The 16,303-nt window shown below is 46.2% G+C and overlaps 1 protein-coding gene across 4 annotated transcripts in view; it reads right to left on the bottom strand.

Annotated features, from left to right (window-relative positions):
* The window catches only part of MTCL1 (microtubule crosslinking factor 1), a 128,672-nt gene that overhangs the window by 26,069 nt on the left and 86,300 nt on the right, over positions 1 to 16,303 (bottom strand). For all 4 annotated transcript variants that reach the window (XM_036822937.1, XM_036822936.1, XM_036822934.1 and 1 more), the window contains 2 exons: positions 8,368 to 8,598; positions 6,980 to 7,177 (listed from right to left, as the gene is read on the bottom strand). In XM_036822937.1, the coding sequence (XP_036678832.1) occupies positions 6,980 to 7,177; positions 8,368 to 8,598 (429 nt within the window). The remainder of the gene's footprint in view (positions 1 to 6,979; positions 7,178 to 8,367; positions 8,599 to 16,303) is intronic.

Below are 16,303 nucleotides of genomic sequence, written 5' to 3' on the forward strand. Positions count from 1 at the left end.
CATAGTTCCTACTTGATACATATAAACAGAGGGGCCTCCTGCAGGTTCAAAATAAAAGTAACTCTTCCACCAGCAGGAGCCCCAAGACAAGTCCCCTACTGAGATTAGCTAGAAAGGATACATTTACACATCCAGCAACATTTTAACAGATAAGCCATTTGTCATTCCTACCTTCATTGTTACATTCAGATTAAGATTCTTTTCTAAAACCCTTATCCCCCCCACAGATAAAAGAGAATGAGTCGGCATAAAAAAAAAAAAAAAGAGAGAGAATGAGTCATTGAAGACTGGCATGAAAATATAATCTATGATGGAAGTTTGCGGAGATGACAGACTCATCTATGGACAGAACTCCTGTGTTCACTGGCTGAGGATACGCCAGGTGGTCTGGGCCGTAAAGGCTCCGTGCCTGCAGGTCACCATCATTTTCACCAAGAGCCTCTGGAGAATAAAGGTGGGTGTGTAAGAGAACAAATAGATGTAGGTTGAATAAGGTATAAACCCAGAGCTGTCACCAAAGACTTCAAAGAAACAAGGGCAGGTCTGATGAAAGTCAAGTGGCCAGATGGGAACAATGAGCTTATTAGCAAGCTTGTTAGCGTATTTAGATCTCCTGCCACTCCCTGAAAGATATGTCGCAAACTGCCGGCCACAGTTAGCTCTGGGAAGTGGGACTGGGGCCAAGAGAGTATTTCCTCGGATACCTTTTGGTACTGTGACCCTCCACGTCCTGCACATACTATTTTCACAGTAATAGAAACAAACAAACAGAATACACAGCAAAAATAAGGTGTTTTCTAACCTTAAATTGTAGTCTGGTTCCCTTCATACAGAGTTGCATGTCTCCTAGGCAAAGTTATAAAGTTGCAGAGTCTGAAGAATAAATCTGGTGCAGCATACACAAGTGAAAGATAAAAGCTACCTAGGCTCAAGTGGAGCACTTTCTTATTTCAAAAATTAAATCAGGGCAGATCACAGTTCTGATGTGCAGAAGTGCTTTTTCCGGAAGTTTTTGCATCTTGGGCAGAGCAGAAAGGGTGGGCTGCTAGCAAGTGGGCTTCTAGGCACCAGGTGAGTCCAAGTCCAGGAGGTCCTGGAGCCAAAGGCATTCTGTCTATAGGGGAAAGGCCGGCTTTGACCTAGGGCAGCCCCCAAAGGCCCTACACTGAAGATGGGTCCTGGATCACTGGCAAAGGTCCAGGGGAGCAGATTCCACCCGGTCCTCAGGCTGGATCCCTGGTGAGGCTTCCTCAGTGACCAGGGGCAGTTGAAGGAAGACTTGAAGATGAACATGAAACGTAATTGCATTAGATCATGCTCTGAAGTTTAGGTTCTTCATATTTACACATAGATGCTTTATCAGATCAGAAGTAAATGAAAAAGAAATGAAACAATAGCAAAGATCAATAAAACTAAAAGCTGGTTCTTTGAGAAGATAAACAAACAAAATTGATAAACCATTAGCCAGACTCATCAAGAAAAAAAGGGAGAAGACTCAAATCAATAGAATTAGAAATGAAAAAAGAGAAGTAACAACTGACACTGCAGAAATACAAACGATCATGAGAGATTACTACAAGCAACTTTATGCCAATAAAATGGACACCATGGAAGAAATGGACAAATTCTTGGAAAAGCACAACCTTCTGAGACTGAACCAGGAAGAAATAGAAAATATAAACAGACCAATCACAAGCCCTGAAATTGAGACTGTGATTAAAACTCTTCCAACAAATGAAAGCCCAGGACCAGATGGCTTCACAGGCGAATTCTATCAAACATTTAGAGAAGAGATAACACCTGTCCTTCTCAAACTCTTCCAAAATACAGCAGAGGAAGGAACACTCCCAAACTCATTCTACGAGGCCACCATCACCCTGATACCAAAACCAGACAAAGATGTCACAAAGAAAGAAAACTACAGGCCAATATCACTGATGAACATAGATGCAAAAATCCTCAACAAAATCCTAGCAAACAGAATCCAACAGCACATTAAAAGGATCATACACCATGATCAAGTGGGGTTTATCCCAGGAATGCAAGGATTTTTCAGTATATGCAAATCAGTCAATGGATACACCGTATTAACAAATTGAAGGATAAAAACCATATGATCGTCTCAATAGATGCATTAAAAGCTTTTGACAAAATTCAACACCCATTTATGACAAAAACTCTCCAGAAAGTAGGCAAAGAGGGAACTTACCTCAACATAATAAAGGCCATATATGACAAACCCACAGCCAACATCATTCTCAATGGGGAAAAACTGAAACTATTTCCTCTAAGATCAGGAGCAAGACAAGGTTGTCCACTCTCACTACTGTTATTCAACATAGTTTTGGAAGTTTTAGCCACAGCAATCAGAGAAGAAAAAGAAATAAAAGGAATCCAAATCAGAAAAGAAGAAGTAAAGCTGTCACTGTTTGCAGATGACATGATACTATACTAGAGAATCCTAAAGAATCTACCAGAAAACTAATAGAGCTAATCAATGAATTTGATACAAAATTAATGCTTAGAAATCTCTTGCATTACTATACACTAATGATGAAAAATCTGAAAGAGAAATTAAGGAAACACTCCCATTTACCACTGCAACAAAAGGAATAACATACCTAGGAATAAACCTACCTAAGGAGACAAAAGACCTTTATGCAGAAAACTATAAGACACTGATGAAAGAAATTAAAGACGATACAAACAAATGGAGAGATATACCATGTTCTTGGATTGGAAGGATCAACACTGTGAAAATGACTATACTACCCAAAGCAATCTACAGATTCAGTGCAATCCCTATCAAACTACCAATGGCATTTTTCACAGAACTAGAACAAAAATTTTCACAATTTGTATGTAAATACAAAGACCCCAAATAGCCAAAGCAATCTTCAGAAAAAAAAAAAAAAAAGAACTGGAGGAATCAGCCTCCTGGACTTCAGACTATACTACAAAGCTACAGTAATCAAGACAGTATGGTACTGGCAGAAAAACAGAAATATAGATCAATGGAACAGGATAGAAAGCTCAGAGATAAACCCACGCACATATGGTCACCTTATTTTGGGTAAAGGAGTCAAGAATATACAATGGAGAAAAGACAGCCTCTTCAATAAGTGGTGCTGGGAAAACTGGACAGCTACATGTAAAAGAATGATACTAGAACACTCCCTAACACCATGCACAAAAATAAACTCAAAATGGATTAAAGACCTAAATGTAAGGCCAGACACTGTAAAACTCTTAGAGGAAAACATAGGCAGAACACTCTATGACATAAATCACAGCAAGATCCTTTTTTACCCACCTCCTAGAGAAATGGAAATAAAAACAAAAATAAACAAATGGGACCTAATGAAACTTAAAAGCTTTAGCACAGCAAAGGAAACCATAAGCAAGACGAAAAGACAACCCTCAGAATGGGAGAAAATATTTGCAAATGAAGCAACTGACAAAGGATTAATCTCCAAAATTTACAAGCAGCTCATGCAGCACAATATCAAAGAAGCAAACAACCCAATCCAAAAATGGGCAGAAGACCTAAACAGACATTTCTCCAAAGAAGATATAGAGATTGCCAACAAACACGTGAAAGGATGCTCAGCATCACTAATCATCAGAGAAATGCAAATCAAAACTACCATGAGGTATCACCTCACACCAGTCAGAATGGCCATCATCAAAAAATCCACAAACAGTAAATGGTGGAGAGGGTGTGGAGAAAAGGGAACCCTCTTGCACTGCTGGTGGGAATGTAAATTGATACAGCCACTATGGAGAACAGTAGGGAGGTTCCTTAAAAAACTAAAAATATAACTACCATACGACCCAGCAATCTCACTACTGGGCATATACCCTGAGAAAACCATAATTCAAAAAGAGTCATGTACCACAGTGTTCATTGCAGCTCTGTTTACAATAGCCAGGACATGGAAGCAACCTAAATGTCCACTGACAGATGAATGGATAAAGAAGATGTGGCACATATATACAATGGAATATTACTCAGCCATAAAAAGAAACGAAATTGAGTTATTTGTAGTGAGGTGGATGGACCTAGAGTCTGTCATACAGATTGAAGTAAGTCAGAAAGAGAAAAACAAATACTGTATGCTTACACATATATATGGAATCTAAAAAAAAATGGTCATGAGGAACCTAGGGGCAAGACGGGAATAAAGACGCAGACCTACTAGAGAATGGACTTGACACGGGGAGGGGGAAGAGTAAGCTGGGACAAAGTGAGAGAGTGGCATGGACATATATACACTACCAAATGTAAAATAGATAGCTAGTGGGAAGCAGCCGCATAGCACAGGGAGATCAGCTTGGTGCTCTGTGACCACCTAGAGGGGTGGGATAGGGAGGGTGGGAGGGAGGGAGACGCAAGAGGAAGAGATATGGGGACATATGTATAACTGATTCACTTTGTTATAAAGCAGAAACTAACACACCATTGTAAAGCAATTATACTCCAATAAAGATGTTAAAAAAAAAAATTAAAAAAAGAAAAAAAGTATTAGGTCACAGCCTTGAATGAACTTATCTTTTAATTAATCCAATTCTGGGAAGATTGGCTGTTGTAACCCCAAGGTCATACTTCTGGGCCTATTGACCATCCTGTGTTTAAAAACCTGATTTCAGGACTTACTAATAAGTATAAAATGCATACACAGCCATAGCAGTGCTGGCCTCAGAAGCTTAATGCAGTGGTGGGCGTCTTGGAGCTCATCCCCAGCCTGGGCCCTTCCACCAGAGGCTGGGCGAGCTCAAAGTGCTCACTGCTCCCAGGACAGTCGGGTCCCTGCCGCACTATCAGTCAGCGGGGAATGTTCACAGAGCCAAACATTTTCCAACCTGGTGGTTTTTTATCAACTATTTCCAAGGTCAACTCGGTACATGTAATTTTTTTTTCCCCTCATTTGACATGATAAATGTTGCCATCCACTGGCATGTTCAGTATGACACAAAGCGAGGCCTGGGAAATTCTGTTACTTGCTAATTTATCCTTGGGAAAGAAGTCAGGCCACGTTTCCCACTCTGCTTATCACCTTGGGAGGCTTTCTTGGGAGTTTCTGAGAAGGTGCGGCTCTGCGGGGCACCTCCCTTGAGACACATGCTCGGCTTTTGCATCCAGGCTGCCTGGCCGGTACCCACTCCGCAACAGGGCAGACAGACCTCCTCCCAGGGAACGTGCACTCCCGGGGAGCCAGCTGTCGTTGCGGTGGAGCTCATTAATCTTGTGTCCTCGGACGGACGGACGGCCTTGTGCACTTGACTGCCATGGGCAGATGGGTCCAGTAAAGGCAGATCTGAATCTGCCATCTGGAAGCCACCCTGTTAGCCCATCCACAGCCTCTGCCCCGCACCATACAAAGTGGAGACTCACTGGTCCATTTCAAGCGGAAGAGCTGAGAAATGAATGTTGGAAGGAGGCGGCAGCAAAGAGAGAGGATGTTAAAATACACTGAATGGGAGGTTCCAGCTGAGTGACTTTCCATAGTTTTCCATCTCACGGGGAAAATTTTCCATGACTGTTGTTTGGGAAACCAGATGTGTTACATTGTTTTCCTCCCCCCTTTCCAAAGCATTTGGATGCACGCGTGGGAAACACCCAATACGCGCCCTCAGAGGCAGTGGGTTTGTGGCTAAATAGCAATTGAGGAATACTATGTGAATTAATCACAGATACTTCATAGGACTGATTGACAACATCGCTTTTAAAAATAATAGAACTGGTAGATGTTAGAGGATGTTTTCGCAAAGTAGCATTTTATTTTCTAACTGGATCTTTGCCGGAAAACACATTCCATGAGCTAAAAATCTCCCCATGGACACTGGCCTAACGACAGACTTCCTAATAACAGTAATTAAAAGTTCCTTTGAAAGTATAACCTCTTTCTTGAGTCATATTATTCTGGGAAAAATGAGGCATGGATGGGTATGTGTAGAAATCAGGTCTTCAGTTGTGAAAATCTGAGTTGTACACGGAGAGAAGGCAGTAGGGGAAAGGCACACTCCCCCAGGCCTGAGCGCAGACGGCGCCACTTTCCTGCTCTGGATCTGCGCCCAGGTTCTGCTGCCATTCCTCACCCCCTTGATGCCCTGAGGCTCTGGGCGGAGGGAGGGGCCGCAGCTGTGGAGCCCGGTGTGCGCGCAGGGAGCACCCGAACGCCTGTGGCTGAGCAGCTGCAGCTGTGTCCGCGGCCACCCCGCCCTGCACCTCACCCCAGAGCCAGGCTCTGCTTGCCGGACCCTCAAAGAAGCAACACAGGGTCAGGAGGGACTCAGGCCATGGTGCCCAGGAGCAAGAAAGCCTTAGTCTCGCAGGACCTCAGCACGCCAAACCCTCTACGGCTGCCGTTTTGTAGAAAAGTGCAAAAACTCTGGGGGCCATAGTATCTTTTGGCTTATTCAGCAGGGCCTGTCTGCTTATAAAAATGAATGGGGCGTTTGGCAGCACTAATAATTAAGGTTCTACACTGAAATCCCACCTCTCTACACACGCTTTAATTTTTTTTCCAAGTGTCGTCAAATATTTTTATTTGGGACATTATGTTTCACGTGGCTTAAAAAGAACCTGAAACACTTTATACATGTTTGGGGATTAAAAAGACCAAACTTGTTGTGTCTTTCCTCCTGTGCGTTATGTTGCCAGTTTAGTGATGATGCCGACGCCCACTCAGCAAACAACAGCAAAGCCCTAAGTTCCTTTTCTGGCCATGGTCATGGCACTTCCTCCTTGGAAGAATGGTCAACCTTTATAAGGCACAGGCTACTCCATCCAATACCGTTTTTTCTTCCTGCTGAGGTACATTTGCTGGCCTTGAGGGGACACAATCCATGTGACCTTATCATGTCCTTATTTATGTGAATAAGCCAAATAAACGAGACCTTTCTGCCCTGGGAACAACAGCACGTGAACTGATGACAGACAGACTAGGGGTCTCCTCTCCCCGGCGTGGGCACCCACCTGCCTGTGGAGCTGTCCCCCGTCTGTGGGCTGCAGCCGTGGTCCGTGGTCACCGATCTGCACACCAAACTGTGGAGGATGCTCCCCCAGGGAAAAGCCACAGCCTGGACCGTCGTCATCTTGGTCTGGACCGTCCACCTTTGCATCCTCCTGAACGCCAGGCTCCCCAAGCCTGTGGAAGGTCTCTGGAAGCTCACTCTGAAACGGCAGGAGGGGATGATCACAGCTCCACCCGAATCCTTTTGCCCTGAAGCCTGATTTTTAGTGTTTGAGGGTAATTACCCACTTTAGGGGTTATCATGTCTTTGCTTCTCAGCCCTTTCCCCTAATAGGCTCATTCTGGCCATGGCACTCATTGGCCACTTTCTCCATTTTACAGAGTGGGTGCCCAGGTTTATTAGAAGAGATTAGAAATGTTACTATTTATAAATTATTACTGCTCACAGTTAAGTTTTATAAATTAGAAAAGGAGGAACTCCAAAGTATTGATCAACAGAAAACTTTACAACTATTACTAGGTTTTGCTTAATGATGGTTTTCTAGGTCATGGCTATTTGGAAGCAGGTTGAATTCGTTTTTGAAGACATTCTTCACCCTGAGGCAAGAGCATCACTGTATCTTCCCCTTCATAGGGTGTCTTAAAATTACATACACTGTTTGTGAGAGTAGGAAGCAGAGGAAAGGTGTTCAGGGGCTAAAAGGAACCAACAGTCACAGAGCCCTGAAAGCAGCCGACAAGGTAGCCAGGGGCGTGGATGTCCAGAACACACGGACACCAGCGGCTCCAGCCCTGTGTTCACCAGAGAGCAAGGCCAGGAAGGAGCCTGCAGAGCTGGAGGTCACTCTGCCTTCATCGATAAAAATCAGAAAGCAAATAACTCAGTTCTGGTTCTGTTGTGAATCTGGGAATTGAGGCATAAGAAGGAAGCGTGTACAGATTTCAGAGGTGGCGAGAAAGTACCCCCTGGAGCTCAGAGAGACCGTATGAAACTGCACTGGCAGAACGGGCTCTGGCGTTTAGGACCAAAAACTAAAATGGAAAGAAGAGAGAACAAGTTAGAACTAGGTTTTACAAACCATCACTGTGGAATGAACCGATAAGGACCTCAGGGTGGTAACTAACGAATTCATCTTTCAGCAACAACAGACGTGGCAGCAACACTTGTCTGCAGGATGATGTTACAGACCAGCGTGCTCTTAAAACGAGGTCAAAGGGCAGCACTGGACAACCCACTGCATTTCCACTGCCTGGATTGGACTTGACAAAACACCCTGAAGCAGCAGAACATGACTGTACGTATCAGGGGAGGGGGACAGCAGGGCCTGGCTGGGAGTGGGGGCAAGAGCAAAACAGATGCAAAGACAAGGAACTCCCCAGGCAGAGGTACCTCCGTGAAATCCTCCGCGTCCTCCTGCGTCTGCTTCCCTTGCCGCCAGTGTTTCAGCAGCCACCTGAGTTTGACGTAGAAAAGGAAGATGTTCTGCTTCAGGGAGCACAGCTCCTGCTGCATCAAGAGCCTCTCGTCACTCCAGGTCTGCTCGTGCAGCGAGTTCTGCAGGGCCAGGCTGTGCACCTCCAGCTCCCGCCGCCGCAAGGCACACAGGTGCTCCTCCTCCATCTTGAATGGAAGAAAAGAGACGGTGTGACGGGTACCTGTCCCGACCTGGCACCCAAACCAAGGGTCTCTGCAAACGGCCATCCAATCCGTGCCATTTTGCGCATGGGACGTGAAACGCAGATGCTCCCCCACGTTTAGTAAACTCCTTGAGAGGTTTGCTATTTACAAAACCTTGAGCGTTTTCGCTCAGAAATGAAACCTTGAGCGTTTTGTGATGCAGAAGCAAGTGCTCTTTCAAGGGGAGGTGTCAGGATCAATTTTCTTTATGGAGTCTCTCGTGGTGTTTTCAGATGTTTCTAAACTCTGTCAGGAGAACTGTCTCTTGGAATAGATGGCTCACAGCTGACTTATATGCAGACCCCATTTGCCTTCCACACAGGGGCTGCTACCCAAGGTAGATTGCAGTTGTCAAGGCCAAGCAAGTGGGAATCCTTCCCCTTGACTTCCTGGGCCCTGTGGTCCCCACACCCCCTGACAGAGGACAAGCTAGTACTAGACTGCACAGAGGGTGAGCGCACAGGAAAGACCAACAAGCTACTTCCACGCTTGAGACCTCACCTTCCTACCAGGTATGGGCGACACTCAGGGAAACAAAAGCATTGCTGGGAAAGAAATGTTTTCCATCACTATGTTAGTTGCTGCCTTTTCCACATGGGTATAGACACTCTTCCAAGCAGTAAACAACTGTTACGTGTCAATAATGACTAAGCAAAAGGGTGTGAATAAAATCTGAACTTACAGATAAGGGCACAGGAATAACATCCAGAGTAGCTAAAGTGATACCTGGGATGGAAGCTTTCTGTTCCACAGACCAAAGAGAGGGTTAGAATGCCAGCCTTATCGTTATCCTAACTTAATACCCCCTCTTGTGCCAAAAGCCAATGGGTGGGTTTGGTTTTGTTTCCCTAAAGAACTTGATGGGTGCTCAGAAGCCATGGGACCATGGGAGCATGACTGTGGCTGCCTGAGGTCGACACTGGTCTGACCGACGTGCTAAAGGCCGGTGACCAGCGAGGCCACTCTGTGAGGCCCTGGGCTATGTGGTCACTTGCACGGCCACTGTCGTGATACCAGACCGAGTTTGCACTTGAAGCTGGGATAACATAAAGCACTGGCGATTTCATTCACGCTCTCAGCAGCCCTGAGTCCCACCACGGGCTCGCTCTCCTGTGGATGCAGGACAGGACGGAGTGACGAAGCGGCAGCCCAGCTGCTGGAAATCCAGTGTCTGCAATTTATTTTTGTGTTATCTTAGGCTATCGACTGACCCTGGTAAAGTTTCAGCTGCTGAGTGCCGCTAACTCATGCTGTGCAGTGCCCAGTGCATGGCGGGTGTCCCAGAGGGGCCCCCAGGATTGGCCGCTGGAGGCGCAGCCCTGGGAAGGGGCTGTTCTCTTGGTTTTTTCATCCCTAACCTCCTGGAAACGACCCTTCCTGACTCGCTGGCTCTGACCTCTCCCCTCCAGGACCCCACACACTTCCCAAGTCTCAGAGTTCTGGTCCTCTGCCTTCGGGGAGGTGAGGGGACCCCCCTTCCATTCCCCTCTGAACAAGCCTAGATGCCATCTCACCACCTCCAACTGAGGACTGGGAGACTCTTCACACCCACCCCTTTATCCTGAATCCAAGTACTAGAAACACCTGGGACCCTGCCATTCTGCTAACGGCGTCTCCAGGGATAAATTCACTCAAACATGATTTTTGGTGCAATGCAAAAAAAGTTAAATTACGTAGGAATTTACCCTTTACAAAAGGAAAATAATTTCATATTACCTAATAATACGTGAAACTTGACCTATAAATGTAACTTTTAAAAAGGGGTGCACAACTAGTGGTAAAGGATGGTACCCGGCTCGGCTCTGCTCTGCGTGGCAAGGTGCAGAAGGGGCTCCCTTAATCAGTTTTTTGACCCATTTAGATAAGCACGACCACGGCAACACGGGGCTTCGGTGTAACTCACATTCCTTGCCAAAATAAGTTCTTGGATACACAGGTACCTTATTTTGCATAGGATATGCATTTAAAATACCGTGGTGCCACTTCAAGATCAACTGGTTTTTGGTTTTAAAGATACAGATATCTTTCAAGAACAAATACAAAAAGCAGCAGCCTTGGCAATTCCGAGCCTGGATATCTGTTTACAACTCAAATAGATCCGGGGTGGCGGGAACTGGATGGTCCTCGGAGGCCTGCGGGCAGTGAAGTCCGTCTCCTAGGAACTTGGGAAGGACTGAGTGGATGAGGGATCAGGGGCCAGGAACAGGTTACTCTAAAACAGCTGAAAGAGCTGATAAGGCCACAGCTCAGTTAATGGCAGCTTTCTGAAAACAATGGGTGAATTGTTGACGTTTCTCTCAGAAAATTAACCTAATATTGTCAAAACATATCAATCTGCAGGACAGTGAAAGTTATGGACACACTTTAATGTCCGGCGCTTAGGGCCCTTACTTTACTTTGCTGATTCTGGCTGCAGGAAAGTTTAGATTAGATATTAGGAAGACCTTCCCGAGACCACAATGTCAGCATGGAAATGCATGTTTTCGAGCAGGGAGGGAGATAGTGATCTTTATGAGACCCCCAGGGGGCAGCTTGAAGGGATGTCCCTTCCACACGCCCTCCAGCCCCGAGCCCAGGCTGCCCAGCCTGTGCGGGAGACAGAGTCCTTGTAAAACACCTCTTGTCCTCTCTCTCTCTCAAGGGGCCCTGCAGACAGAGAAGGTGGTGCTGAACCGTGGTCCGTATTTACCTTCCGGATGGTGTCTGTAAATCTCTCTGCCTCCTCTTGATGCATTCTGGCCACCTGCGCAAGCTGACCCTACAGCTCCTTTATCAATACACTCTGTTCAGGTAAAACAGGGGAGCCCCTGAGCTGATTGGTGGGACAAAGGAAGGGGTTTAGTGGCAGCAAGAACTCGGTCTGAGCTGAAGATGCAGGACAAACGTGCACAAGGCAGGGACACACATGGAGTGACATGGCACGCATGGGCGCGGTGGCAGAGGAGTGACCCTCAGCAGCTCCCGCAGAGCCTCACCTGGGCTCCGCCTGCCCTGCACCTCTCACCCAGCAGACGGGTGGGTAAGCGGTACCCAGCACCTGAGCTTCGGCCACCACGGCAAGACAAACCAGGCCGAGAGGTGGCAGCCCCCATAGCAGCTTCAAGACAGCTTTTTAAATGCTGGGGGCACCAGAGCTGGCAGTCCTGATGGTCAAGCATGACCACCTCACACACAGCCTCTTAGATTCACTGCCCAAGTTCACATGTGCCTCTCAGTTGCATAGTTAATGAGTTCGTACACTTTCCTGTTAGAGTTTTTCCTGCCCCATGGGAGGCCTCTCTTTCCTCCTCACATTCCCACCCAGGATGCTCTAGGTAACGGGCCTGGGGCTCCTTCACCGAACAGACACACATGGTGCCTTGGAGGAGCTACATAAGATCTGCTTGCTACATTTTAGGTTAAAATACTTAAAGGAATCTTTAACATAATTTTTATTGGTAAAATCCATCTTTTATGTGCAAATGGCAATGATAGATGCCGAGCTTCTCCTTTTGAAATGTTTTTTAGAGATGGAAACGCTGTCATATTGAAAATCTCAGTCATCATTAAAACTGAGGCATGCCGTGCTACTCACTGGTTTCTGCTGCGTGAAGATAGGTGATTTATAAAGCTGGGGATTAGAGTGGTCTGTTGCAAGAAAAACAGTTGTCACTTCGCTAGTTCATTCTGATTACGTTTAACTAATCTGTTATTTCTCACCGAGGGTACCGCTGTTCTCCTCTGATACAAGCTGGTGTTGCCTGGATTGTCATGAGTGAAGATTACATCCCAAGAGTAGGAAATGCAGACAATAAAAGAGCAGAGCACTTGCCCTAGCACAGGGTTGACTACAAGAGAATTTACAGAAAGAAGGATGGAGACCGAATATCAGAGACACTGGGAACTCACCACTTTGGGATACAATTTTTGAAAGCTAGAGATTTAAGGTCATCCTCTTTTCAAGAAACTCAAGAACTACTGAGACCGTGAATGCCTCTGTAACTTTGCTGGTTACTAGGTATTATTACTGCAGCCTTTTATATCTACTAGGCAGAGTCGGGGGTTCTCTCTGAAGAGGGGTATTTCTCTACACATCGAATTTACCCCACTGACTAATTTCTCATTTCTAAAAGTTCTATTCTTTTTTCTTTAATATGTGGGATCTTTTACAGTACGAGTTACTTTTTTGTCCTGTTTGCTGGCCCTTGGTCGATCTGAGAGCGCTTCTTTTACAGTTTCTATCTGCTAATTCTAGGATCTGGAGGTCTCAGAGTGGCTCCAGCTGCTGCTGCGCTAGCGCCATGAGCGCATCGGCGGTGGGGCATTAGCTAGGATCTCGAGTGTGGCCTGGGCTGAGGATGTGCCCGCAGGTGGTCTTGAATTTGCAGAAGCCAGCAGCTGAACAGAAATTCTCCTTTCCTCAGGGGTTCAGCTTAGAGCCTGGTCCTGGTGAGGCCGCCATCCTGACGGGTACCCTGGGGAGGCTCCACGCGGCTGGGCAAGCTGTCCTATTGCCCACCCTCCCCCCGCCATGGACAGACGCTTCTTCAGCCTTTCATAAAGGGCAGTTTGCGGGGGGTGGTCCTGGTTCATTTCTCTCCCTGTCCATTTTCAATTCTGAAGTCAATTCCAACCCTTGAAGATTTTCCTAACTTTCTTGGGAATAGAGCTCTATATTTAAAAGGACATTAGATATTTTATGCAGCACTTTCTATCTACTGAGTGCCTATAGCTTTCGGCTCTATGCTGGGGACACAGCAGTAAGTAAGCTGCCCCCGACCCCTGCCCTCCTGGGGCTTCCCTCCTGCCCCTCGAGGAGTTTGGCACAGGAGTGCTTCCAGGTCACCTGGTTGCTCTATGGTCAGCTTTACTTTTTTTTTCTTTCCTTTTGGCCATGCTGCACGGCTTGCAGGATCTTAGTTCCCCAACCAGGGATTGAACTTCGGCCCTCAGCAGTGAAAGCGCCGAGTCCTAACCACTGGACCACCAGGGAATTCCTCCAGCTTTACTTTTTCTTTTTTTTTTCCAAATAAATTATTTTTGGCTGCATTGAGTCTTCGTTGCTGTGCGCGGGCTTTCTCTAGCTGCGGCGACTGGGGGCTACTCTTTGTTGTGGTGCACGGGCTTCTCATTGCGGTGGCTTCTCTTGTTGTGGAGCACGGGCTCTAGGTGCGTGGGCTTCAGTAGTTGTGGCACGTGGGCTCAGTAGTTGTGGCTCGCGGGCTCTAGAGCGCAGGCTCAGTAGCTGTGGCGCACGGGCCTTAGCTGCTCCGCGGCATGTGGGATCTTCCCGGGCTAGGGATCACACCTGTGTCCCCTGCATTGGCAGGCGGATTCTTAACCACTGCGCCACCAGGGAAGTCCCAGATTTACTTTTGAGTTACATGCTACTCTATACATTTAAAATATGAAAATCCTCCGTATTTTAACACATTTGGTACCAGCCCAAAGCTCTGAATTATTAGATGTTAAAACGAGCATTGAAATCAAGCTGATCTTTTAAGAAAAGCAAAGACCTATTAATTTAGTTTCTATATATTACACTATTTCGTTTGGTTGTCATCTTAATAAATAATTATATAAACTTTTTATTTTGAACAAATATACAGGCCTCCTATTTCAGTGTCGTTTGATTAAAAATGTGTTCCTCTGAACCTCACCTTGGAAGGGTCACAGAAAAGGACCCTTTAAGTCCTATGAGGATGTTCATCTGGGACATTTGATTCACCTACAGCGGCTCTCGTGTCGTCTGTGGAGGCTGGTCAACGACAGAAACTTCTAGATCCTCCTCATCTACAACACATTTTCCTCTTTTCTGGTCTATTTTTGCTAATGGAACATTAAACTCTATGGACAACTAATTGCTCCTTGTCAGGATGCCGTTACTCCAGTGTCACAAAAGCCGAAATACAAACAGGCTGTGGCAGAAATTTCCATCCAGGGCCACACAACTGCCACATTCACAGCATTTTCACGCAACACAGAGATCTCCGGAAAATACATACTTCCCTTCATCGCCATGTTCCCGAAGGTGAGATTCTGAAACCATCCTCCGCGCACTCACCTGAGATTCTGATTACACATCGAACGCACTGACCTCGTCCTGCGCAGACTGTTTACGTGAACGGACACCCTCGCAGTGGCCCCCAGGCTGTGGGCTCGTGTTCGTCTCAACACCACAGCCACCTCCCTGTGTTACTGCTGGGAAGCCCGCAGCCCACACCTGCCCCTACGTGGCGTGTCCCACGCCGATTTACACTGCTAATTTCCTGGCCATCTTCAGAGATAGTGGCTTATAAATTACTTTTCATACTTAAGGAGACAACTTCACTATCTCGATATACCAAAAACAAAATGAAACAAACAAAAAAAAAGCTTTTCATTGTAGCCACTTATTAGACACTAGCAACACTACTTTCTAACTAGGACTCCGTTCCACCTGTATCCCTGTGACCTCATCTCCCGTGACTTCCATTTTGTTCTGGCCGGTTTTGCTACCCCTTCTTTCCAAAGTGGTTTATTGGGTCAACACCTGTGCACACATACTTGGCATAAACCCCACGTCGTTTTATCGAGGATGGTATGTCACAGCTGAGGCCGAAGGGATAGCTCGTTGATTAAAGGACAAGAGGAGGGGCTCAGGAGAAGATCTCTGAGATTTCTGACCCAGAAACTCAATCCTCTGGGCACAGGCTCGGTGTCATTTATGTGTAATCTGACCAGTGCCCGTGCTTGGCTACTCCTCATTCAGAACTATTTTTAAGGCACCCCACACATTCCAAACCACATATTCCGTACCCTGCTCTCCTTAACAGATGGGAATCTCTCAGCAGATTTGCCGGGAGCCACAGGGAGCAAAGTCAGGGAAGAATCCAGTGCCACATGAGAATCTTGCTGATATCTACCGAGAGGAACAGGCAACAGCAATATTGGTCCTTCTGAAGTCTGGTTGTTCTCCTCTGAGCAGTTAACTTTTGTGTGGTTGCATTAGTAGGTTAGTGGGTGTTAGCAGGTTGTGACTCCGGCTCTCTCTGGCTGTGACAGTTCTGAGAGGCTGGGTAGATACACCTTCCCCTCCCAAGCTTATCGTGTGCGGTCAGAGGGGCAGGCCTCTCACTGCACAGATCTGTTACCTGTTAACACGGTACCCTGGAGTAAGGTAGTTTTTTTCTTTTTTGCCTTGTTATTACTGCTGCTACTGGTACTGCTAGTACTAGTAGTAGTTAAGTTTGGGTGTTTGGCCAAACACCCAAATCTTGTCAAATAAGCACTTAACTTCTTTCCCCTTTCCCCAAACTTGAAAATCTATAAGGCAAAAAACATAGAAAGCACTTCACAAGTGGAACTTGAGAAATTGGAATTGAGAAATATTTCTGAACTTCAGCTTAAATTCAGAAAGTTGTTTCTTCTTTTAAGCCACTGGTCCTGGGCGTCCTATCAGTCCCTCCACCACCCCCTCTGAGGAGCTAAGGGCCAGGAGCTGAAGGAAATTCACACGTGTACAGGAGTAGTTAGCTGTGCAGACAAACCATGGTCATTTCAAGGGCAATGGAAGAGGTAGTAAAGAAAACTGCTAACAAGGGGGAGGGATGGATTGAGAGTTTGGGATTAGCAGATGCAAACTACTATATATAGAATGGATAAACAAGGTCCTACTGTATAGCACAGG

Source organism: Balaenoptera musculus, chromosome 14 (genome assembly GCF_009873245.2).
Source record: "Balaenoptera musculus isolate JJ_BM4_2016_0621 chromosome 14, mBalMus1.pri.v3, whole genome shotgun sequence".
NCBI classification, from domain to species: Eukaryota; Metazoa; Chordata; class Mammalia; order Artiodactyla; family Balaenopteridae; genus Balaenoptera; species Balaenoptera musculus.